Source organism: Bufo bufo, chromosome 4 (genome assembly GCF_905171765.1).
Source record: "Bufo bufo chromosome 4, aBufBuf1.1, whole genome shotgun sequence".
Taxonomy (NCBI): Eukaryota; Metazoa; Chordata; class Amphibia; order Anura; family Bufonidae; genus Bufo; species Bufo bufo.
The window spans coordinates 253,466,003-253,492,630 of record NC_053392.1 but is presented as its reverse complement, the minus strand read 5'-3'; the positions used below and the strand labels follow the sequence as shown (position 1 = coordinate 253,492,630).

At 41.5% G+C, this 26,628-nt stretch overlaps 1 protein-coding gene across 1 annotated transcript; it reads left to right on the top strand.

Annotated features, from left to right (window-relative positions):
- The first annotated feature begins 1,288 nt into the window (after positions 1-1,288).
- Positions 1,289-17,512, top strand: CHRD (chordin). The gene is made up of 23 exons (XM_040426803.1): positions 1,289-1,749; positions 2,885-2,988; positions 4,229-4,355; positions 4,538-4,678; positions 5,121-5,238; positions 6,236-6,332; positions 6,414-6,555; positions 6,697-6,834; positions 7,834-7,910; positions 8,120-8,267; positions 8,630-8,736; positions 8,831-8,947; positions 9,035-9,191; positions 11,107-11,348; positions 11,609-11,722; positions 11,813-12,019; positions 13,950-14,043; positions 15,282-15,332; positions 15,419-15,516; positions 15,596-15,698; positions 15,875-16,029; positions 16,105-16,198; positions 16,416-17,512. The coding sequence occupies exons 1-23, from the start codon at positions 1,623-1,625 to the stop codon at positions 16,478-16,480; spliced, it is 2,823 nt and encodes a 940-aa protein (XP_040282737.1). The 5' UTR covers positions 1,289-1,622; the 3' UTR covers positions 16,481-17,512.
- The last annotated feature ends 9,116 nt before the right edge of the window (positions 17,513-26,628 follow it).

Below are 26,628 nucleotides of genomic sequence, written 5' to 3'. Positions count from 1 at the left end.
AGATAGTGTTCGTCTCAATCTGCAACAGTCCCATAGAAGTTGATGCAGCGGTGATCACACAAATGCGCAGTACTGCTTCTTCTGATCGTTGAGGGTTCCAGAGGTTGGACCACCAGTAACCAGACACTTGTGGAAAACTCCTTTAAGTTAGAAAATAGGATATATAGTAGCAAGTATCAGAGTGTATTTAATACATGCTGGTGTATGGTACTGCTTTATTTTTCCATACACTATAAGACCTTGTTCACATTTATCCATACACTATTATAAGACCTTGCGTTTTACACGGACAGCACATGTACCCACTGATTTTAATGTGTTTGTTCACACATCAGTGATTTTCCACAGACCATGGGTTAGTGGAAAAAACAAGGAAACATGCATCACTTTAGTCCGCGATGCGCACCAAACATGCTCCTTGAAGTCTATGGGCTTATAAAGAAATCACTGACACAATACAGATGGCATCCGTGTTCTGTCAGTGTTTCACTGACCACTGGTAGGAGATGCTAGCTGAGAACTGTCCGTTGAAAAAGGATGACACACGGAGGTCACATGAAACATGGACGGATTTTTTCACGGATGTAAAACTGCCACAAAAATGTGAACGAGGCCTAATTCTTAGATTGCGCTCCCATATGAGCGCTCACCCACCATATATACACATGCCCATTTTCACTGCACTCTCAGGTTATGTCGCCAGTAAGGACTGATACGTTATTTCTGAACTAATGCTAAAATGGTAAATTACCTACTCTGAACTCAAATTCAGATGGGGATGTTTTATGTTGAACCTCATGGGCCCAAATTTAGTACTAGAATCTGGGATTCATCAAATTAACCTCTGGTGATCTAGTCCTGACCTAGCGGTATTACCGCCCTAAGGACAGTCTGTATGGTGGGAGTGAACTGAACCCTAACTTTTTTGTAACAAAAAACAATAAATTTGGACCCGTCCTGATGTGAGTGATACTCAGTGCTGCGGGATATTTTGTTGCTATACATAGTATTAATATGGACCAATAACCACTAGTTTACTCCAGAGAAGTAGTACATCATCATTCCATAGTGTCCTTGTTATTCTCCCCATACTTGTGGTCTCCCCAGTGTCTGTACTTGCTCTCCCTGTCTCTGTGTATCCCTCTCTCCTCTCTATGCTCATCCTCTTCCCTCTCTCCTGGGTGGGTCCAGGCTGAGTCAGGATGCTGTGTCTGAGTGTGTCGGCTTAGGGGGGAGCCTGGAGTCCCCGCTGGGCTATTCAATGTTGTTAACAGACACTTTCCTCAGGCTGAGACCCTGCTGAGCGACTCATCAACTCACAGAGTGCAATATACTTCAGCAAGATTGCAAAGGGGGCCGGGGCGGGTGGGGGGCTTTGTTTGCTAGCAGTGCCTTCCCCTATAAATCCAGCTCTTGACCCTCTCAGCTATCAGAAGATACCTTGGTGACTGGACTGAACCGTGTCCTCTGGACAGTGACCTGATACAGGGAGAGTGACTAGTAGAGCTGGACACAAGGAGAAGGCATCTGCACACATTGGCGCCTGAACAACACGGAACAGGGAGAGTACTGGGTACTGGACTCCTACTGTAGGGCATCTACACTGACTGGAGCAGGGTATCATGGAGGTATATGCCCACCTTCTACTGCTACTAAATCTGTGGATACTGGGTGCTGATGCTTCACGGCGTAAAGTTCTTCTGCCCATCAAACCTGAGCAGGATCCTCTGCCATCCAAGTCACAAATTGGTGAGTGTCACTATAAGTCCCTGTCATGTACTGTATATGTAGTGATGTTGAAGCGTTGAGATACTAACATGATGTATAGCACAGGAGAGAGACGTAGCTTACTCACACATGCAGCAGAGCTAAGTTTGTCATTTGCAGAACTGTTCCGAATATCGTATCGCAATGTGTTTTTACATAGGACTGCAGGTTAGATTACCGCAAACATATATGCACAAACCAGACAGCCCCAAAGAGATAAGACACTGATTCAGCTAGGCTCCATCATTTCATGTAGGAATTGTAGTGCATGTGGCCCCTGAGCTGTGGTGGAGTACTATTAGCCTATACTTCTGTCACAGTCATAGTAAGTGAAAAGCATTGCTTAGTAGTTGCTATGAGGGGATGTTTATGTAACTCAGCCCCATTACACAGAGCTCTTCAGCTGCCAGAGCTTCATTCAGTCATGTCCCAGTTGGATATTCGGGGTTCTGCACTTTGTGTCACATTTTCCCCTTAAAATTTCTCCCAATCCTGCAGTGCAATAAAACTACAGGCAGCGCCCAATTCACAGAATTGTAGGATTGTCATAAACTGCAGGTTCTCCTGCGCGTCCTTCATGCTCAGTTTCGGACATTTAGACCTCCAGATATTGTGGAGTCTGCTCAGAACCTCCTTGCTTTAGGGAACATTCAGAATCTATTCATACAGCTACAAGTCCCATGTTCCTGGAGATGTCTGCCAAGCATATTTTGGTGGCTTGATCAGGTTTACTGGAAGTTTTGGCCATTCATGCCTTCTAGCTGTTTGTTCGTAATATTAGCTCGGAACTTGTCTGTGGTTCTGCATGGCTAGGCAGGGGTTAGTTAAAGTTGTTTGTGGGTTGCAGTTGGAGCAACATTTTGTTTTCTGCTTAGCCATGGACCCTCAGAGGCAGCGCCTGGCTCCGGTATATTCTTCTCAAGCACATGCAACCTCTGCCAGGAATCAGTGCATACAGAGCCGCCAACCTCATAGAATAATATATTCCAGAAGGGAGAGGAAGCAAGCTACTTAGTCTATTCAACTGTTTGTGATCTTCAATATAATGTGTGCAGCAGCCATACCTTTGCTATGGAACATTATTGTATTTACTTCTTCATGTATTTCATTCATTTAGGTTGTTTTCTTGGTCATAAAATGTACTCACTTGAAGATACGTGGCATCCAGACCTGGGGAAACCATTTGGAGTAGCCTACTGTGTACAGTGCCGTTGTGAAGCGGTAAGGAAAAGGTTTGGTGGAGAGATATCCCTCACGATTAGGCTACTTTCACACTGGCGTTTCTGGGTCCGCCTGCGAGATCCGTTTCAGGGCTCTCACAAGCGGCCCAAAACGGATCAGTTCAGCCCCAATGCATTCTGAATGGATAAGGATCTGCTCAGAATGCATCAATTTGGCTCCATTGCGCCTCCATTCCGCTCTGGAGGCGGACACCAAAACGCTGCTTGCAGCGTTTTGATGTCTGTCTGACAAAACTGAGCCAAACGGATCCGTCCTGACTTACAATGGGAGTCAATGGGGACGGATTCGTTTTCACTGACACCATATGGTGCAATTGAAAACGGATCCGTCCCACATTGACTTTCAATGTAAGTCAGGAGGGATCCGTTTTGAACGGATACAAGCGTTTGCATTATCGGTGGGGATCCGTCTGTGCAGATACAAGACGGATCCACACCGAACGCAGGTGTGAAAGTAGCCTTAATCGGCAGGTGAAAGATGGAATAAGAGTATATATGTATGTAGGTAGAAGTAGGTGTAGGGACAAACAATAAGTAGCCATTAGCCTAGAAAAAGTCAGGCCATTCAGAAAGTAGTAAAGGGAGGCCGCGCTATGCAGTGACCGATTGCTAATTAGTAGATCTAAAATGAATTAGTAGGACAGTAGGAGCAGCATTGTGTTAAGAGGAAGTCTTTGTGTTGTATAGTGGAAGGCTTAGCTTGTGGCAATTAGTGAGTGATAATAGGAAGATGTAGCCCCCTCATACACTGGTTAAAGATAGCATGCCAGAGAGGCTTGAACAAGGACCTGCTCCAGGGCAAGATCCACATCACCTTCCTTCATGTGGCACCCTTTTAGTCTCACTTCAGGAGCGTAGCTATAGGGGAAGCAGCAGCTACAGGGCCCGAAACTCAGAAGGGGCCCACCCAGGAGGAGGAATAAAAGATTTTATTGTCAGGACCCCCTCAACAGTATTACACAATGACATTATATACAGTGACATATAGTATGTACGTGTGAGAAATGGATGGAACGGCTGCCGGGCCTGGTCTGGGAACAAGAACTTGACTAGCCACAGTAGTGGGGGTTGCACAGGAGAAGTTGCTGGAGGGGGGCCCCTTTCAAAAGTTTGCTGTGGGGCCCAGTCATTTCTAGTTCCGCCACTATCTTACTGCATACTAAGTTTGTTTCTGGATGATACAATTATCTCTCACTGTCATTTTTTTTTTTTATTTAAAGCAACGAAACCGTTGGGGAAAGCAATCTGGGAAGATCAGTTGTAAGAGCATTAAGGGTCATTGCCCTCCACCCACCTGTGCTAATCCCATTGAAATCCCTGGACAGTGCTGTCGCGTTTGCCCCAAAAGTAAGACTTGTAAACACGTGAACTTCTCATTTTGTGCTCTTTTACCTATATCATTCTGTTCTAGTCTCCTTCATTACAATTTTTCTCTATGTTTCTCCTGAACTATTAACTAGTATTTTTCTTGCCAACTTATGCAATCCTCTTTTCAGTGTTAACTTTATTTTCCTTTTTTTTTAATGCAGCTCATCCTCCCCATTCTCCTATGAAAAAAACGGAATTTATTTTCGACGAGTTTGAGTATTTCCCAGAAAAAGATGATGATCTTTATAATGATCGCTCCTACCTCAGCTCTGACGATGTAGGCGTGGAGGACAGCCGCCAAGGTAATAACTGCAAAGATACTCATAAAGGAACAAGCTCATGGCTTTCATATGAAATGAATAGTCACCAAAGTGTTGCTGAATAGATATTTAATACAGCTTTAGCTTATTAAGAAATGGAGTGTGGCCGAGGGACAGGAGCCAATTGTGCAAAATGGTTTGTGAGCAGAGATCTGATCCCCAATATTAACTCTTTCAGTGCTTTTTTAAAGCAAACCATTGTCATTCCGAGGTTTTCATATTGTATTATAGTGTTTTCTTCTTTTTTTCTTGATACATTTTTACATTTTAATATTTATACACTTTATTAGTAATTTTGGCAGATCACTATGCAGCACTGAAATATCCTTCTTTAGTTATCCAGTTCTACAATACTATGCTATTTCTTCAGTTGTAGTCAGCTATCACGGGTTGTGTTGTATTCATGTTATGTTTATTTTGACAGAGTACGTGGCATTTTTGACTGCTTCCACTCGTGTGTGGCCTCCAGTTAACAGTGGTCTTGCTAAGGCTAAATTTAATTTGCAGCGTTCCAATTTATTCTTCTCCATCACCTGCAAAGGGTATGTGCTGTGTAGTCACCTTACATGTTCTTATATTTTTATATGACATATATACAGGAATATGAATTCCATCGCTAAGGCTACTTTCACACTTGCGTCGGAATCCTGCAAAACGTATGCCAACTGATGGCATTAGTAAGACTGATCAGGATAATGATCAGTCTCAAAAATGCCTGATCAGTCAGAAAAATGCATTGAAATGCCGGATCCGTCTTTCCGGTGTCATCCGGCAAAACGGATCCAGCATTTAGTGCTTTCACCTTTTTTTCGGTCTGCGCATGCGCAGACCAGAAGGACAAATCTGGCATTCCGGTATTTTGAATGCCGGATCTGGCACTAATACATTCCTATGGGAAAAAATGCCGGATCCGGCATTCAGGCAAGTCTTCTGTTTTTTTTCCGCCGGAGATAAAACCGTAGCATGCTACGGTTTTCTCTTTTGCCTGATCAGTCAAAATGACTGAACTGAAGACATCCTTATGCATCCTGAACGGATTACTCTCCATTCAGAATGCCTGATCAGTTCTTTTCCGGTATAGAGCCCCTAGGACGGAACTCTATGCCGGAAAAGAAAAACGCTAGTGTGAAAGTGCCCTAAGTTGTCAGTTATCACATGCACCAACTTATTCTTAATAGTAAGACATTTCTCCACATTTGATTATACAAAAATATGGCTAACGTGACTGTAAAAGATGAAGCCATAGTATAATATTGCCTGCTTGATGTGAGACTGGTTACTAGGGATATGCTGCCTGACAACCTCATTACACAGATTGTGGTTGTTAGGCAGTGTGTCCTTAGCACCCAGGCTGTCAGGCATTGCATAGTTCAAATCTAGATCTGTGCTGAGAGTAGAAAAGAGAAGATTTTGCTTGATGGCTGATATTTCATCTCATTCCTTATTATCAAGGGATGTTATTAACCAGATAAAAACAATTTAGATGGAGAATCTCATTACTTTGGTTAGCTCACTTTTTGTTATTTCTTCATTTTTAAGGATGGATAGTCTGTCCCGAGTTCGCTTCTCAGATGCTGATGGTAATGTGCTGTTTGAGCATCCTGTACACAGAGTAGGAAATCCCGAAAGTGACACAGTAAGCAAAGAACATATTCTTTATTTCATTTTCTGCACTCATCTTGCTTCACTTTTAGTAACAAGTATTTTTTTTAACCAGATCTGTGGTATATGGAGGTCAATTCCTCGCAATTCTCTCCATCTTTTGCGTTTGGGACACATACATATTTCCTTGGTGACAACGTCACTTTCTGAACCTGAAATTTCTGGAAAGATTGTTCGCCACAAAGCCTTGTTTTCAGGTATTTAACCATTATGCACTGTTATAGGAAAAAATAAAATACAGGTTAAAAAAGCTGGAATGGACTAATACTGTGTCTTGATAATGTAAAAGAGAAAAGTAATAATAGGTAGTGTAAATTAATGTGACTTATTTCTAACAGAGTCATTTAGTGCCCTCCTAACACCGGACTCCTCAGAGGAAGCAACTGAACGAGGACTTGCTATGCTGACACTTAGTGATGTGGATGACAATCTGCACTTCATCCTTATGCTCAGAGGAATGCAAGGAGGAGATCGAGGTGAGGACTTCAGAAAGCAGCACAACTTCTAATGTACTGGAATAACTGGATGTGGAAAGAGGAGTTAAAATGTTATTTGGCAAGGGACAGATGTATTAAAGAGGACCGGTGACCACAATATATATATATATATAATTTTTTATATTTTTTATTTTTTGGGGGGGGAAAGACTTGAAACTTGTAATTTATACATCTAAATCTCTGCAATTTCTGACTTCATTGTACGGTGATATCAGTGATTTATAACATTCTCTATGTAAGTGTGTAGATACATAGATAGCAGTCAGTTACTGATAGTTGTACACAGGGGAGGTGTTATCAGAGATTGATAGTATTCTCTGTGTAAGTGTGTATACATAGATAGCTGTCAGTCACTGATAGTTGTACACAGGGGAGGTGATATCAGAGATTGATAGTATTCTCTGTGTAAGTGTGTATACATAGGTAGCTGTCAGTCACTGGTAGTTGTACACGGGACATGTGTTATCAGTGATTGATAGTATTCTCTGTGTAAGTGTGCATACAGATAGCAGTCAGTCACTGATAGTTGTACACAGGGGAGGTGTTATCAGTGATTTATAGTATTTTCTGGGTGAGTGTGTATACATAGATAGCTGTCAGTCGCTGACAGTTGTACATGGGAGAAGTGTTATCAGTGATTAATAGTATTCTCTGTGTAAGTGTGTATACATAGATAGCTCAGTTCCTCCTGCTTCATAACATGCTGCCTGCAGATTGCACTGCATTTCGTGGTGACAGGTCCTTTTTAAGTACTGGGCACAAAGCATTCTCCAGCATTAGAACTTGAATACTTTTAGTGCTATAGCCTGAGCTTCTGAAAGATAAAGCTGTACAGTAAATCATATATAGTATGATGGGGTAAATTATATAATGATACTTTCCATAGGACTGATCATCATATTATTAAACAATTAATGGAAAAGGGAGTGATTGACTTTTAAAGTGAGAATGTAATGGGATTGTTCTTTTCAATTACAGAAAGGATTCCAATAACTGTGGAAATCATTCACCAGGATCATGTTATCCGAGAGCTCTATGCTAATATTACAGCACAGGTAAGTCATATGCAGTATCTATGAATAATGATGCATAAAATAAGTTTAACTTTTCCATATGTATATAAGACACATATATATAACACATTATGTTTCATAATATCAACTACTCAGTACAGTGGATCATTCGTGTAGTGAAAGTGTTATGCTTGGTGCGCATGATTGTTAAATCTCTGTTCTTGAATTAATGTTTGCATTGCCCATTCTAGGAACCAGACTTTGCTGAGGTTTTATCAGATCTCTCCAGCCGTGAAATGCAATGGCTTGCCCAGGGACATTTGAAGATTGCGGTACAGACAGAGGGAAGACATGGACAACGTATTTCAGGTCCTATCACTGTCAGAAAGTCATGTGACAGTAAGTAAAGTGCTTCACTTAATTTGTTATGCCAAAATGTAAAAGTGCAGGTAAATATGCTTGAAAGATGTTAGGTTTTAATGAATTGGAGATTTGAAATTGGATTTTTTTAAATATAAAACCAAAATATTAGGGAAAGATTTATTATCCCCTGTACACCAGGAGACTGGCACCAAACACTGACAAAGTTTGGCGCTCACCATAGTTACTTTTTAGGGGTTTGGAGCCCAGCTTGCCATTTTTCCTGGGAAAATTTGATTGACGACCATGAATTATCTCTGTGTCTTTTTATTTATTTTCATATTTACATTGTTTCTTAATGTTACCTTTAGACACTAACACATGTACATCTTCTACCATAGCACTGCAGAGTGTATTGTCGGGAGGGGACGCTTTGAACCCTACAAAGGCAGGATCAGTGGGCTCAGCAACCATCACACTGCATGAAAATGGAACACTGGAGTATCAGGTAGGCCTGTATAGATATATAGATATTATATATATATAATGACTTACAGTACTGTCTCTGGTTTACAAGTGATGCTCATCTTGTCTTTTCACAGCTTCAAGTTGCTGGCATTATGAGTGCAGTGACAGCAGTGACCTTAGAGACTAAACCTCGAAGGAAGATTAGGAGAAACATTCTGCATGATCTGACAAAGGACTACCATAATGGAAAGGTAAGAGCAAGTAATGGAAGTTGTATGATTAAATGCATTTAGAAAATGTAAACTATAATTAAGTTTTTTTTTCCCCCTATAAAACAGGCTTGGGGTTTCTGGACAGGTGCCAATGCCAGAGAGCTGCACATGCTGCTTCTGAGTGAGCTATTTTTTAACATAGCCACAGAGGAGTTCCCAGAAGGTGAACTGAGAGGGCAGATTACACCTTTGATGTATAGTGGTTTGTGGGCCAGGCACGAAGGTGAGTTAAAAAATCTGTTTATCTATCTATCTGTCAGTCGGTCAGTCTGTCCATCCATTCATTTATCTATCTATCTATCTAAAAAAAAAAAAAAGTAAGCAGCACCAAAAAAAAACTTTGTGGGTGAAAATTCCTCCAGAGAACGTGGTTTAATGTCTCCAAAATATAAAATCGAAAACGAGGCAGCACACCAAACATAGTGTGAAATTAAAACCCAATTCATCATAATGATGCCTTATCTGTAATTAATGAAACATACCACATAGCAATATAAATAATTATACTAAAATTATACTATTCAATTAAATTTAATAGATATACAAGGCTCATTATACTAGGGATTCCATAGAGAAACACAAAAGCATTGCGCCTATGCCCGGCATCTCCATCAAGCTAGACACTGATGATACAGTCAGGTTATGTGCCCCCCTTTTTCTTTTTTCCCAAAAGAAAAATGATGCCTTTCCGTTTAGAGAATGGGACAGCACCTGCACAGCTTATTACAGCATCTGTCTCCCAAGAACTAAGAGCAACTTCACTATATCTCACTAGAGGGCACCAAACACTATGTTAGGCAGAATATAAGGGATAAAGGCAGGTCAAAAACCCAAACCACAGGCTGAGAATAGCAGAGATCTCGGAGATAGCCATCAGGGAGCCAGGTGGTAACCCTGTGTCTCCACACAGAGCTCATCAGGCTCAGGAAGGGGAAATGGGCTGTGATACCTAACTCCCTGCCCCAACCCAGCCACAAACTGAGTATCATTTACTGGATATACTTCAAGACCTCGCCACATATAGACAACATGCCAGTACCATAGAAGAGCACTATAAAAGTAAATAAAGGAATATATAAAGGGAGAATGTGTGGAACACAAATGGGCTTATATAAATAAATAATGATCAAATAAAATGGTTAAAGATGCAAACCTAGAAAAATTGAGAAGACACACAAACAAAAAAAGACATAACTATCCCAAGGTAAGATGACATCCAAAACACATCCAATGACATCCAAAACACCCTGAGACCAATTCCTCCCTTAGAAATTGCAAACCTCTCAGAGACCTAGGTGTAAAAATCCAAAATCCTTGTTCTATCTATCTGTCTAATCTGTCTATCTATGATTCCTACGAACGCTTGTTAGCGATTATCCGATGATCCTTGTAATACTTGTATCCTTGTATGGCCGATAATCCTTGTAATACTTTTCTTTTTTCTTGTGATTTTTCTCTCAGTAGTGTTCTTTTACTCTCTACTTTCACACTGGCGTTTTGGCTTCCGTTTGTGAGATCCGTTCAGGGCTCTCACAAGCGGTCCCGAACGGATCAGTTTTGCCCTAATGCATTCTGAATGGGAAAGGATCCGCTCAGAATGCATCAGTTTGCCTCCGTTCAGTCTCCATTCAGCTCTGGAGGCGGACACCAAAACGCTGCTTGCTGCGTTTTGATGTCCGCCTGACGAAGCAGAGCCAAACGAATCCGTCCTGGTACACAATGTAAGTCAATGGGGACGGATCTCTTTTCTCTGACACAAACTGGCACAATAAAAAACGGATCCGTCCTCCATAGACTTTCAATGGTGTTCAAAACGGATCCGTCATGGCTATAGAAGACATAATACAACCGGATCCGTTCATGACGGATGAATGCAGTTGCATTATTGTAACGGAAGCGTTTTTGCAGATCCATGGCGGATCCGCAAAAAACGCGCTAGTGTGAAAGTAGCTTTACAAGTACTTCATTTTCTGCGGTTATTTCCAGCCTCTCTACTTGCACAAAAGTCATATTCTCTGTTCTTCACATAGGGAGATGGATCATGACAAGGAATCTGCCCCATGTAACCCTTTGCATGTCCGTGTTCATTTAGAAAAATATTAATTTATTGTGTCTTTTTGGTTTTTTTGCTACCTCAGAGCTTCCAATACCTCTGGCTGGTCAGTTTGTGTCACCACCTCTCAAGACAGGATCAGCTGGCCACGCGTGGGTATCTCTAGATGAGCATTGTCACCTGCACTATCAGATTGTAGTGACTGGCCTGGGACGTGCGGAGGATGCAGCACTAAATGCTCACTTACATGGATTTGCTGAACTGGGTGAAGTCAGTGAGAGCTCCAATGGACACAAAAGGCTTCTGAAAGGTTTCTATGGTTCAGAGGTAAGATCATAGAGGTTCAAGTTCTGCTATGACAACCGTTAACCATTTGTGAATTTTTAATTGTAAAGGCAAACAGTCATGTTTTCCGCAAGCCATTGTGTGAACTGTGATCTAAATAACATGCTCTACATTTTTAACTTTTTAACTTTATTAAAACATCTTACAAGTAGTATAAAAAACTCACAACAAGAATGAATGTCAGGAAAGTGTTTAAATTAGCCAAATATGAAAGAACTTATTCCAACGTCTACTCTTCATAGGCTCAGGGTAGCGTTAAGGACCTGGATCTTCAGCTGTTTAGACACCTGAACGACGGAACAGCTTTCATTCAAGTCAGCACAAAACTGAACCCACGTGGAGAGATTCGGGGTCCAGTGAGTATCTAATGCTGTTAATACACGGAATAAAAATGTTAATAAATAATAGACATTGTTTAATACTTACCTTAATTTTTTTTCTGAAAGGTGCATATTCCAAACAGTTGTGAATCAGGAGGTGTGTCACAGTCTCCTGAGGGCACTGAGCGTGAGTTAAGTGAGAAGCGAAACATTCAAAATCCTGAAGATCTCCGGAATGATCCTAGGTCCTGTTATTTTGAAGGAAAAATCAGGGCTCATGGAAGTCGATGGGCCCCTGACTACGACAAGAAGTGCTCTGTCTGCAGCTGTCAGGTGAGGATTGTATAGTACTGCGTATAGGAGCTGCTATGACATAAGTATGTGTGTTGCATTGTGAATATAAATATAGTTTTAGTATTTTTATTACTGTTGTGCTATACATCTTTTTTATGCTGCTTTATTCAGCCAACTTTATTCAGAAGTCATATGTGGTAGCATGCCTACTCAGTGCAGAATAAAAAGACAGGTTCCTGAAGGACACCTGTCGAATGTATGCAAAATGGGTACATTACATTATATACCTGATGTACACGCCAAACATGGTGTGAACCACAATAGGGATTTCAAGGCACACATCTGGCTGTAAGGTCCATGTAGCTATATATTCATCCACCCAAGTTTACCATTGCACCTCAGCAATACTGGAGAAACTCCAGCACAGCTACGGTGAATAAAAATGTACTGCCATAAGTATTCATTTTCCTTTCATAAATTTATGGGTGAATCTGTGTCCTGTTTTGAAAGGTAACTCAGTGTCTCCTTTCATTGCATATCGTTATTAGTGATGAGCCGTGTGATCTGTAACAGCTTTGCGTCTCTGTCTTAGGCCTCATGCACACGACCGTATTTTTTTGCGGTCCGCAAAACGGGGTTCCGTTTTCCCGTGATCCGTGACCGTTTTTTCGTCCGTGGGTCTTCCTTGATTTTTGGAGGATCCACGGACATGAAAAAAAAGTCGTTTTGGTGTCCGCCTGGCCGTGCGGAGCCAAACGGATCCGTCCTGAATTACAATGCAAGTCAATGGGGACGGATCCGTTTGACGTTGACACAATATGGTGCCATTTCAAACGGATCCGTCCCCATTGACTTTCAATGTAAAGTCTGGAGTCCCTTTTATACCATCAGATCGGAGTTTTCTCCAATCCGATGGTATATTTTAACTTGAAGCGTCCCCATCACCATGGGAACGCCTCTATGTTAGAATATACTGTCGGATATGAGTGAGATCGTGAAACCTCATTTCCGACAGTATATTCTAACACAGAGGCGTTCCCATGGTGATGGGGACGCTTCTAGTTAGAATATACTACAAACTGTGTACAAGACTGCCCCCTGCTGCCTAGCAGCATCCGATCTCTTACAGGGGGCTGTGATCTGCACAATTAACCCCTTCAGGTGCCGCACCTGAAGGGGTTAATTGTGCTGATCACGGCCCCCTGTAAGAGATCGGGTGCTGCCAGGCAGCAGGAGGCAGTCTTGTACACAGTTTGTAGTGTATTCTAACTAGAAGCGTCCCCATCACCATGGGAACGCTTCTGTGTTAGAATATACTGTCGGTTCTGAGTTTTCACGAAGTGAAAACTCAGCTTTGAAAATGCTTATATGCAGACGGATCTTCGGATCCGTCTGTATAAAAACTAACCTACGGCCACGGATCACGGACACGGATGCCAATCTTGTGTGCATCCGTGTTCTTTCACGGACCCATTGACTTGAATGGGTCCGTGAACCGTTGGCCGTGAAAAAAATAGGACAGGTCATATTTTTTTCACGGCCAGGAAACACGGCTCACGGATGCGGCTGCCAAACGGTGCATTTTCCGTTTTTTCCACGGACCCATTGAAAGTCAATGGGTCCGCGAAAAAAAACGGAAAACGGCACAACGGCCACGGATGCACACAACGGTCGTGTGCATGAGGCCTTAAACTGTGAAAGCCCAATCACTCAGGTCATCAGATACATCTGGCATACATTAATACACATACAGAATATTTGCCATGTCTCAATATGTGTGGGACCATCCCCAGTTGGGTTTTCTCAATTGCTCAAGCTAACAATAACTTTAACTCGTATTTAAGTACTGTACTTCAGTGCTATTAAGCTTAACGCAACATCTAGCTTGCATTACTTTGTCGGTACTCTAATTTCCTATGAATTGACATACTGTAGTGTTATTAACAGTCTTTTGCCTCCTTTATTTCAGAAGCGCACAGTTATCTGTGACCCCATTGTCTGTCAACCTGTCAACTGCACAACGCCCATTCAGTTGCCTGATCAGTGCTGTCCAGTGTGTGAAGGTAAATGATGAGCCTAATCTGACATTACATAAAAAAGCACTCCAACCAAAAATTGTATTCTCTGACCTTTTAGAATGGTACATGATGTAATCTGTAGTGAAGGTAATTATGAGTTATTTGTGAGTTATCCCCTCCCTTCTGCTCCTGAGCTGTGCCATGTGATCAGCACTCTCACTTTACAAATGGTGCAGCATCTTTTGTGTGGACATGAAGCCAGTTTCTCTATGTATCCCTATGGAAGCCTCAATGTCAGTATATCTAAGGATCGAAGACACCAAAATCATTGTTTGCCGGCAGCAGATCATGCCGTCTAAACATGCTCTGCTGCCGTAAAAAAATGATTCTGTATGGGGACAAGCAATGGCATTACCAATTGCTCCTCCATATACTGTGGAGGAGACCACTGCAGGTGTCTCCTTCACTGACCAGTAGACAATTGTCAGGAAGGAACGGTTACTTCTCGACAATCGCCTACCAAATTGTTCAGTGTAAAGGGGCTTTTTAGATATTAGATATTTACAAGATGATGGGTGTCTTATAGAATTTAGAACACATAAGTGTATAATAGAGCAATAACAATTACTGTATAATAAAGTGTGAAATTAAATGAATCTAGGTACAGCAGTTCAGACCACATATAGAGGTAGGTGAGCACTTCAAATGTAGTGAATAAACTGGATCTTTATTCACCTATGCAATATTTTGGCTTGCAAACTAAAGGGGCTGAAATTGTTTTTGATTGATTAAATATCTAGTTTCTTAGCTTACAGTGTTGCCATCCTGTACTTTGACGCTTCAACTAGACCTTTTTATTAATGTAAAAACTGAAAATCAGAACTCATATGGTACATGAAAATATGTTTCTAACAAAGCTAGAACCAGTCCTGTTCCTCAAATGGATCTAGAACTCTTCACATTCATTGCTCCATTTGCTCTGCTAGATTTAGTTCAAGGCAACTCGGGGGAATGTCCTTTCTGTTGCAGCTCTCTCCCTGTAACTGTCACACCCACTAACAGAAGATATGGTTGTGGCAGTTGAAGGATGAAACTGAGCATGTGCGTCCCGCTCAAAGAGGTGGACAGAGACAAGAAATAGAAAATGCAGAATGTGTTTTGTGGGACAATCCCTTTAAGTCTTATAGGGCTTGCACTCTTTTAGCAAAAGTTGTTCCCTTTACATCACAGTTTATTTGCACATACATCAACATTTTCTCAATTGTCTTTTTTTTTTTTTATAGAGAAAAAAGAAAACAAAGAAGTGAAAAAACCCGGAAGACCACAAAATGAAGGTGAGTCTCTTTTTTTGCTTTTTCTATCTATCATATATCTTTTCTGCATGATCTATTCACACCATAAAAAATTTACTCACTTGCAGGTTGTTACTTTAATGGTGTATGGAGGGCAGCTGGCACACGTTGGCATCCTGTGGTTGAACCTTTTGGCCTTGTGTTATGTGCAACGTGTTCATGCAAGGTGAAATTTTATAATATTCTCCCTCACTTCTCCCTAGTCTCAGTCACAGCATCACTGACCTATCTGATTCTTTATACAGAGTTCCTCACAAGACTTGCATTGTGTGAGAGAAACTTGTCCACGTTTGACTTGTGCCAATCCTATCCGTGCCAACCCAATGGACTGCTGCAAGAAATGCCCAGGTAATAGCATAGGTGTTTATTAGTATAGTAAAATCTCTTGCAAACTACAATTACAAGTACTGAAATTACAGGAAGGAGTTATGATACTTTTGTTTAGAAGATTATGTAATATCACCAATGTACATATATATATATTCTGGATATACGACAATAAATGACTGTTCTCTTTATTACAGTGGAAGAGAAAAACCCCTTGGAGTTGGCAGACCGAATGCTATCTGATGAACCCCGACATTGCGTAGTTAGGGGTCAACGTTATTCGAACAATGAAAAGTGGAATCCTACAGTGCCAACAATTGGTGTGGTGAAATGTGTCACCTGCGTTTGCCTGGTAAGTGGGTGAAATACTAGACCGTTGACCAGAAGTTATAAAAAGCTAGATCTAAACTTGCATTTATCTTCATAGGATGGAGAGGTTAAATGCAAACAACAGAAATGGAAATGCACTGATCCTGAATGTAGTGGAAATCCAGACAACATTTGCTGCAGTGAATGCCTAGGTGAGTCTTTTTAGCACTGCAATCACCAGTGTTGTAAATTGCATCCCTTTTATTAGTACAGGCATTGGGGAGGTTTATTACAGCTAGTGCAATTACAAAGTGTAGGTTTTGCCCATAGCAACCATTATGGATACAGCTCGTCCATTATACGATGCCATTCTTCAACTGCATTGATCAGATCAAATAAAATAAATAATTCACCATGTTTCTTATACAGGTGACAATGTGGATGAAAAAGAAAAAGTGAAAACTGAAGATCCTATAAGCACATGGGGCTACTAGATATTTCAGAAGAATACTGTTGAGAGTTGGATGAGAAACCCCCCACAAAAAGTTGTATATAAACGGCTGGACTTTGATACTCAACTTTGCAAAGCAATTTAAAGTAACTGCAGTGATCTATGATGCCATACCTACCCAACCTTCACAGAGAATGTATGTATATACAGGACTTATATCCCTCTGGTAAGCCTCAAGACAATTGCCAGGCTTTGAGATGTCTCCCTGGCTACTGCGTCATGGCATCTAGATGGAATCTGTGAGATAACTTGCCATTATGTGCCAAGACTACTTCATGGCAGATGAGATTTATGCTTTGGCAATCTTCGTCAAAGACTTGTACAGAACTGTGTGAAATCATCTGGTAATCATCTCAAGACAACTGCAGACTTTGTGGGATTCAACAAGACTCTCTGGTGCCAAAAACTTTGACAATTTAAGTTGGAGACAACTGCGGGACTCTGTAATGTTATAACTTTAACCAAGGTTGCCCCAGGCAAGTAATGGTTAAAATAACTTCAAAACTAGAGGACTTCATAACCCCCATATTGTGTTACGCTTATCGCCCTGAGGACACAGGATGTTTATTTATGGTGCCTGATAATATATGGCACCTTGATGGTCATCCTTTTACCAATCTGCTTATGTGTTGCAAATAAGCAAATCTGTGTTCTACCACTTCCAACACCTAAGCAGGTCAGGTCCAAATATGAGCCTGGAAGCAGCACACGCGTTTGGGAGATGACTGCAATGTTCAATAGGCATAGTTTCAGAGAAATGAAATATTTTGCAAACCTCGATGAAAGGATGTGTGACAAAGATTACAATACAAATGTGGGATAAACTATATGTACATGTATAGTGTGGGTATATATGAGGAATGTATGAACATACACACACATCTCAGTTCTGTTTTTCCCCCACAAACTCTTTTGAGGAATGTGTATTATTTATAGTGCTTTTGGTGGATGCATCCACTGTGCAATTTAATTATTAATGTTGAATGTATTTATTAAACTGAAATAAACTGCTGAAAATTTTCCATCTATTTATGGGCTTCTTTTTAAGTATATTGAAAGCCTAAAGGAGGATCAGAAAATATTTAAAGAGGTATTCCAGGATTATACAGGAACATGCAGCTTTGTTGAAATTGTATCTACTAATATACAATGCTTAAAAATTCCCTCCATAGTGTCAGAAAAAGCAAGCTGCTGCCGGTGACACATTGTCTATGGTGAATCAGTCATATTACTGCATGGTTTAAAGGGACACATCATTTTTTAGCACAACCTATACTAAATATTTAATATATTTTTTTATAAAAATGTATGGATGGTTTTCTGGATATAATTTAATTTTTTAATTCACTCCTTGTTTTCTACTTTGTCCTGGCTCTTTAGCTTCCTCTTTGTACTTTTGGCATGGCAGACAGTCTCTCTGTCAGACAGTCCATTCACAACCAGAATCCAGAGGACTGGGGTCTGAATGGGGATTCTGATCTGAATCCAGAGGTCTGATACAGATTGGGGGTCTGATCTGAGGTCCAATAAAGATTGGGGGTCTGATAAAGTTTGGTGGACTGATTGGGGGGTCTAATACAGATTGGGGGTCTGATCTGAGGTCTAAGGGTATGTTCACACAAGCATTTTTCTTTTCCGGCAGAGAGTTCCGTCCTAGGGGCTGAATACCGGAAAAGAACTGATCAGTTTTATCCTAATGCATTCTGAATGGAGAGCAATCTGTTCAGGATGCATCAGGATGTCTTCAGTTCAGTCTTTTTTACTGTTCAGGACGGAGATAATACCGCAGATTTGCTACGGTTTTATCTCCGGCCAAAAATTCGGAACACTTGCCGGAATGCCGGATCCAGCATTTCGTTCCATAGGAATGTATTAGTGCTGCATCCGGCATTCAAAATACCGCAATGCCAGTGAAATTTTTTTTTTTCCGGATCTGTTTTTCCAGATGACACCAGAAAGACGGATCCGGCATTTCAATGTATTTGTAAGACGGATCAGGATCCTGATCAGTCTTACAAATGCCATCAGTTGGCATACGTTTTGACGGAACTGCCTGCTGGATTCCTCTGCCGCAAGTGTGAAAGTACCCTAATCAAGATTTGGGGTCTGATTGGGGGGTCTGATCTGAGGTCTGATAAAGTTTAAAGGGTCTGATAAAGATTGGTGGTCTGATAAAGATTGGGGGGGTCTGAACTGACATCTGATGAAAAATATTTTTTTCAGATTTTCCATATCTAAAACCAAGACACGTCTTATAATCAGGTGTGTTTTATAAAGAGAAAAAATACAGTAAATGTATAAATTTAAAGTTTTACTAAGTCTTCTTACACAAAACTATGTATCAATCTGCTCAGCTCCTCCTGCTCTATAACATGCAGCCTGCAGATTGTATGGCATTTTGTGGTGACAGGTCCTCTTTGACCATCAGTCTTAACATTATGCATCTTTCTAAGTTCTAACATTTTACTAACTGAACACATGTTTAATTCTGCTTCTTACATTTTTATAACACCATAACCCCCATATTTTTGCTACTCTGGTACCAGTGTATTTGGCCATTTTTTATATTGACTATTGCTTATGGAGTAGTGTAGAGGTTCCTCACGTACTGTACGTCTATTTGTGAAGAAACTCCTTATTATACTGAGGAAATTTCTTATTATACAAGATCAGCACAGTCAAAGGCTATGCTGAAGTCAAAAGCATGTTGATACCCTTCTTGTATTCCTTGGCTTTCTTTTTTCACAATTTTCCAGTGCGCATCATAAATTATATCCCTTGTTCTGCCTTTCCTGAATCTAGTTTGTACAGCTGCTTTGAATGATCTTTAGTACTATATTACTGGTGTGTGACATAAGGAAGATTTTATGATAGTTTGCACATTCTTTCAGGTCTCATTTTTATACAAATCAACCATTGTATGATTTACTAATATTGAATAAAAGTAAAGCCTGTATTACACTGCCCGATTTTCCGGCAGATAGTTGCTAATTAGCGGTCGCATGAACGCTTGTTAGCAATCATCTGGCAGTGTAATACTGTCGCCAGTTGTCAGATGGCGATCATCGGGCAATCCAAGTCTTTTGACACGTTAAAAAATTATCGGTTGCAGGTGGCAGATCATGGTGTCTAATAACAATCTGCCGCCGGCAAACCGCTATACAGCACTGGGCCATGCTATGGAGGAGATCGCTGCATGTAATAGCAGCAGTCTCCTCCACTAGCAAGCAGGCTATTGCTTCCCTCCCGACAATTGTCTTCCGTATCTGTAATACAGCCTTAAGACTGCAACCTGCACCAGATTTACCACAGTGGCTGATGCTGGATGACAAATCTGTCGCATTTTTAGACTGTTTAGTCCAAGTTTATAACACCTATTTTTTTTTACCTAAAAAAGATGTGGAAAATACAGGGAGTGCAGAATTATTAGGCAAGTTGTATTTTTGAGGATTAATTTTATTATTGAACAACAACCAGGTTCTCAATGAACCCAAAAAACTCATTAATATCAAAGCTGAATATTTTTGGAAGTAGTTTTTAGTTTGTTTTTAGTTTTAGCTATTTTAGGGGGATATCTGTGTGTGCAGGTGACTATTACTGTGCATAATTATTAGGCAACTTAACAAAAAACAAATATACAGGGAGTGCAGAATTATTAGGCAAGTTGTATTTTTGAGGATTAATTTTATTATTGAACAACAACCATGTTCTCAATGAACCCAAAAAACTCATTAATATCAAAGCTGAATATTTTTGGAAGTAGTTTTTAGTTTGTTTTTAGTTTTAGCTATTTTAGGGGGATATCTGTGTGTGCAGGTGACTATTACTGTGCATAATTATTAGGCAACTTAACAAAAAACAAATATATACCCATTTCAATTATTTATTTTTACCAGTGAAACCAATATAACATCTCAACATTCACAAATATACATTTCTGACATTCAAAAACAAAACAAAAACAAATCAGTGACCAATATAGCCACCTTTCTTTGCAAGGACACTCAAAAGCCTGCCATCCATGGATTCTGTCAGTCTTTTGATCTGTTCACCATCAACATTGCGTGCAACCACAGCCTCCCAGACACTGTTCAGAGAGGTGTACTGTTTTCCCTCCTTGTAAATCTCACATTTGATGATGGACCACAGGTTCTCAATGGGGTTCAGATCAGGTGAACAAGGAGGCCATGTCATTAGATTTTCTTCTTTTATACCCTTTCTTGCCAGCCACGCTGTGGAGTACTTGGACGCGTGTGATGGAGCATTGTCCTGCATGAAAATCATGTTTTTCTTGAAGGATGCAGACTTCTTCCTGTACCACTGCTTGAAGAAGGTGTCTTGCAGAAACTGGCAGTAGGACTGGGAGTTGAGCTTGACTCCATCCTCAACCCGAAAAGGCCCCACAAGCTCATCTTTGATAATACTAGCCCAAACCAGTACTCCACCTCCACCTTGCTGGCGTCTGAGTCGGACTGGAGCTCTCTGCCCTTTACCAATCCAGCCACGGGCCCATCCATCTGGCCCATCAAGACTCACTCTCATTTCATCAGTCCATAAAACCTTAGAAAAATCAGTCTTGAGATATTTCTTGGCCCAGTCTTGACGTTTTAGCTTGTGTGTCTTGTTCAGTGGTGGTCATCTTTCAGCCTTTCTTACCTTGGCCATGTCTTTGAGTATTGCACACCTTGTGCTTTTGGGAACTCCAGTGATGTTGCAGCTCTGAATTATGGCCAAACTGGTGGCAAGTGGCATCTTGGCAGCTGCACGCTTGACTTTTCTCAGTTCATGGGCAGTTATTTTGCGCCTTGGTTTTTCCACACGCTTCTTGCGACCCTGTTGACTATTTTGAATGAAACGCTTGATTGTTCGATGATCACGCTTCAGAAGCTTTTCAATTTTAAGAGTGCTGCATCCCTCTGCAAGATATCTCACTATTTTTGACTTTTCTGAGCCTGTCAAGTCCTTCTTTTGACCCATTTTGCCAAAGGAAAGGAAGTTGCCTAATAATTATGCACACCTAATATAGGGTGTTGATGTCATTAGACCACACCCCTTCTCATTACAGAGATGCACATCACCTAATATGCTTAATTGGTAGTAGGCTTTCGAGCCTATACAGCTTGGAGTAAGACAACATGCATAAAGAGGATGATGTGGTCAAAATACTCATTTGCCTAATAATTCTGCACGCAGTGTATACCCATTTCAATTATTTATTTTTACCAGTGAAACCAATATAACATCTCAACATTCACAAATATACATTTCTGACATTCAAAAACAAAACAAAAACAAATCAGTGACCAATATAGCTACCTTTCTTTGCAAGGACACTCAAAAGCCTGCCATCCATGGATTCTGTCAGTCTTTTGATCTGTTCACCATCAACATTGCGTGCAACCACAGCCTCCCAGACACTGTTCAGAGAGGTGTACTGTTTTCCCTCCTTGTAAATCTCACATTTGATGATGGACCACAGGTTCTCAATGGGGTTCAGATCAGGTGAACAAGGAGGCCATGTCATTAGATTTTTCTTCTTTTATACCCTTTCTTGCCAGCCATGCTGTGGAGTACTTGGACGCGTGTGATGGAGCATTGTCCTGCATGAAAATCATGTTTTTCTTGAAGGATGCAGACTTCTTCCTGTACCACTGCTTGAAGAAGGTGTCTTGCAGAAACTGGCAGTAGGACTGGGAGTTGAGCTTGACTCCATCCTCAACCCGAAAAGGCCCCACAAGCTCATCTTTGATAATACTAGCCCAAACCAGTACTCCACCTCCACCTTGCTGGCGTCTGAGTCGGACTGGAGCTCTCTGCCCTTTACCAATCCAGCCACGGGCCCATCCATCTGGCCCATCAAGACTCACTCTCATTTCATCAGTCCATAAAACCTTAGAAAAATCAGTCTTGAGATATTTCTTGGCCCAGTCTTGACGTTTTAGCTTGTGTGTCTTGTTCAGTGGTGGTCGTCTTTCAGCCTTTCTTACCTTGGCCATGTCTTTGAGTATTGCACACCTTGTGCTTTTGGGAACTCCAGTGATGTTGCAGCTCTGAATTATGGCCAAACTGGTGGCAAGTGGCATCTTGGCAGCTGCACGCTTGACTTTTCTCAGTTCATGGGCAGTTATTTTGCGCCTTGGTTTTTCCACACGCTTCTTGCGACCCTGTTGACTATTTTGAATGAAACGCTTGATTGTTCGATGATCACGCTTCAGAAGCTTTTCAATTTTAAGAGTGCTGCATCCCTCTGCAAGATATCTCACTATTTTTGACTTTTCTGAGCCTGTCAAGTCCTTCTTTTGACCCATTTTGCCAAAGGAAAGGAAGTTGCCTAATAATTATGCACACCTAATATAGGGTGTTGATGTCATTAGACCACACCCCTTCTCATTACAGAGATGCACATCACCTAATATGCTTAATTGGTAGTAGGCTTTCGAGCCTATACAGCTTGGAGTAAGACAACATGCATAAAGAGGATGATGTGGTCAAAATACTCATTTGCCTAATAATTCTGCACGCAGTGTATACCCATTTCAATTATTTATTTTTACCAGTGAAACCAATATAACATCTCAACATTCACAAATATACATTTCTGACATTCAAAAACAAAACAAAAACAAATCAGTGACCAATATAGCTACCTTTCTTTGCAAGGACACTCAAAAGCCTGCCATCCATGGATTCTGTCAGTCTTTTGATCTGTTCACCATCAACATTGCGTGCAACCACAGCCTCCCAGACACTGTTCAGAGAGGTGTACTGTTTTCCCTCCTTGTAAATCTCACATTTGATGATGGACCACAGGTTCTCAATGGGGTTCAGATCAGGTGAACAAGGAGGCCATGTCATTAGATTTTTCTTCTTTTATACCCTTTCTTGCCAGCCATGCTGTGGAGTACTTGGACGCGTGTGATGGAGCATTGTCCTGCATGAAAATCATGTTTTTCTTGAAGGATGCAGACTTCTTCCTGTACCACTGCTTGAAGAAGGTGTCTTGCAGAAACTGGCAGTAGGACTGGGAGTTGAGCTTGACTCCATCCTCAACCCGAAAAGGCCCCACAAGCTCATCTTTGATAATACTAGCCCAAACCAGTACTCCACCTCCACCTTGCTGGCGTCTGAGTCGGACTGGAGCTCTCTGCCCTTTACCAATCCAGCCACGGGCCCATCCATCTGGCCCATCAAGACTCACTCTCATTTCATCAGTCCATAAAACCTTAGAAAAATCAGTCTTGAGATATTTCTTGGCCCAGTCTTGACGTTTTAGCTTGTGTGTCTTGTTCAGTGGTGGTCGTCTTTCAGCCTTTCTTACCTTGGCCATGTCTTTGAGTATTGCACACCTTGTGCTTTTGGGAACTCCAGTGATGTTGCAGCTCTGAATTATGGCCAAACTGGTGGCAAGTGGCATCTTGGCAGCTGCACGCTTGACTTTTCTCAGTTCATGGGCAGTTATTTTGCGCCTTGGTTTTTCCACACGCTTCTTGCGACCCTGTTGACTATTTTGAATGAAACGCTTGATTGTTCGATGATCACGCTTCAGAAGCTTTGCAATTTTAAGAGTGCTGCATCCCTCTGCAAGATATCTCACTATTTTTGACTTTTCTGAGCCTGTCAAGTCCTTCTTTTGACCCATTTTGCCAAAGGAAAGGAAGTTGCCTAATAATTATGCACACCTAATATAGGGTGTTGATGTCATTAGACCACACCCCTTCTCATTACAGAGATGCACATCACCTAATATGCTTAATTGGTAGTAGGCTTTCGAGCCTATACAGCTTGGAGTAAGACAACATGCATAAAGAGGATGATGTGGTCAAAATACTCATTTGCCTAATAATTCTGCACGCAGTGTAGTTTGCACAATTTTTTGTGCACAATGTTAAATCTAAGCCACAACTATTTCAAGTTAGACCACATCCCTACAGTGAAGCCACGCCATTTGCCAGACAAGTCGCCAAAAGAAAACTTGCTATAATATTTAATAAATGGCGTGCAAAGTATGTGCACCATTCTTTGTCACAAATTACTGGAATTCTGCCACATTTTGAATAGTAAATCTCCTCCAATGTATCAACATTTTGATGCAGGTTGAGATGTTTATTCTGTTTCTGTGAGGCTTCATGCACACGACCGTTGTTGTATTCTGTTCCGCAAAATGGGATTCCGTTGTTCCGTGATCCGTTTCCGTTTTTGTTTCCGTGTGTCTTTATTTTTGGAGGACCACCAGACATAAAGGAAGGTAAAAAAAAGTCTAAGACAGGTTTGCCATGCAAATGATAGGAATAAAACGGACGCGGACGCGGATGACAATCTTGTGTGCCTCCGCGTTTTTTAGCGGTCCCATTGATTTGAATGGGTCTTAAGAACCGTTTTCCGCAGAAATAATAGGACAGGTTAAATTTTTGGGACGGACTGGAACCACAGATCACAGACGCGGATGGCAAACGGTGCACTATCTGCATTTTCAACGGCTCCATAGAAATGAATGGGTCCGCACCCGAAACGCTAAAATCGGCGAAACGGACGGGGAAGCAAACAACGGTCATGTGCATGAGGCCTTAGTATGACGGTACTATTATTTAGGCACACTGTAATGTCAACATTACTTACATACAGTAAGAAAACTTAATTTGGGCACTATAAAGAAGTATAATGCGATGACTGTATGGGCAGTATGCTTTGTGCACTGTATGGCAGTATACATTTATATTAGAGATAAGTGAACCTTTTGAGATTTGGTTCAGTTCCAATTTGACAATTTTTTCGGCCCGAACCAAAGTGGTTCCAATTTTCCTGGACATTGGTATATAGCACCCTCTAGTCTCCTAGGAAAACATATCATCTCTTTTCATAATTTTTTTAAATTAGTTTTTGCTTTTTCTCTCCCCCTCCCCCGTCCCTAAGTTCTTGAATGCAATGACAGCAATAGTAACTCATGTCAGAGTGACACTGACATACATAGCTATGGGAAAACGCATGTTTGATAGCGTTAACGAAGAGCATGTTTAAAAACACACCGCGCTGTTGCATGTGTTATACTTTTTCATATTCCAAAGCTTCCAAAAATTGTCAGGGGCAGATGATGTTTAAACGTACATGGTGTTATGGGATTATAAAAAAAAAGTGGCTTATTGGGGGACCAAGCGTCCAAAAATTACGCCTTGGCAGGGTCAGAATACCTGCCCATGACACACACAAGTATTAATTGGCTTGAACGAGCCTAGAAAAATTATGCCTTTTAATTGGGAGCAGCAACATTGTTGAGGTGGAAAGGGTAGGGTATTAGAGGCATGTGGCCGCAATATGAGCGGGAGAAGCAGCATAGCATGGAACATACAAGGCAGTCGATCGGCTGTCTATGGGTAGTAGTGTAGTGGTAGTAGTAGTAGTGGCGGCAGATGCATAGCGTTAATAGTGGTGGCAGTAGGGAATTAGCAGCAAGGAGTAAAAGCTGTGGCGGTGGTGGCAGCAGCAGCCATATGGTACATGCTGACATGCAGGCAGACAGCAGCAGTGGCATGATGGTGGCAGTGGCATGATGGTGGCAGTGGCATGATGGCAACAGCAGCCGTATAGAACATGATGGTATGCAAGCAACATGATGGTAGGCAGGCAGACAGCAACAGTGGCAAGATTGGGCACCAGCAGGGCCAGATCTATTCATCGGCCTCAGCCAGAGGAGTGTAAAAATCTTCCGGAATCTAGGCTTTGTTCATTTTGTCAAAAGTGACATTTTGGACACTGGTGGAGGACAGCTTGGTCCGTTTGGGTGTCACCACACCCCCTGCAGCACTGAAAACCCTCTCCGAGCTGATACTGGAGGCTGGGCAAGAAAGAACAAAGACCATAATGGACCAGTTCAGGCCAATGGTCTAGTCTGCCTGCCCAGAAGTCCATGGTGTTAGGGAACAGGATATGCGCTGGAGATAGACCAGAGTGTAGGTAGGCTTGGCACGTGAAAAAACTGCTCCATCTAGTTGAGGAGACTGAACCTGGTGCTGCTGCTACAGCTTCTGCTGCTTGTGGCAGCGGCATGTGGGTAACTTTGCAGAGCGGGGCCTCTCTTTCAGACACGCAGGCGGTAGGCGTCTGATCGCCAAAAGCTGCGGCAAGTTGCGTACACAG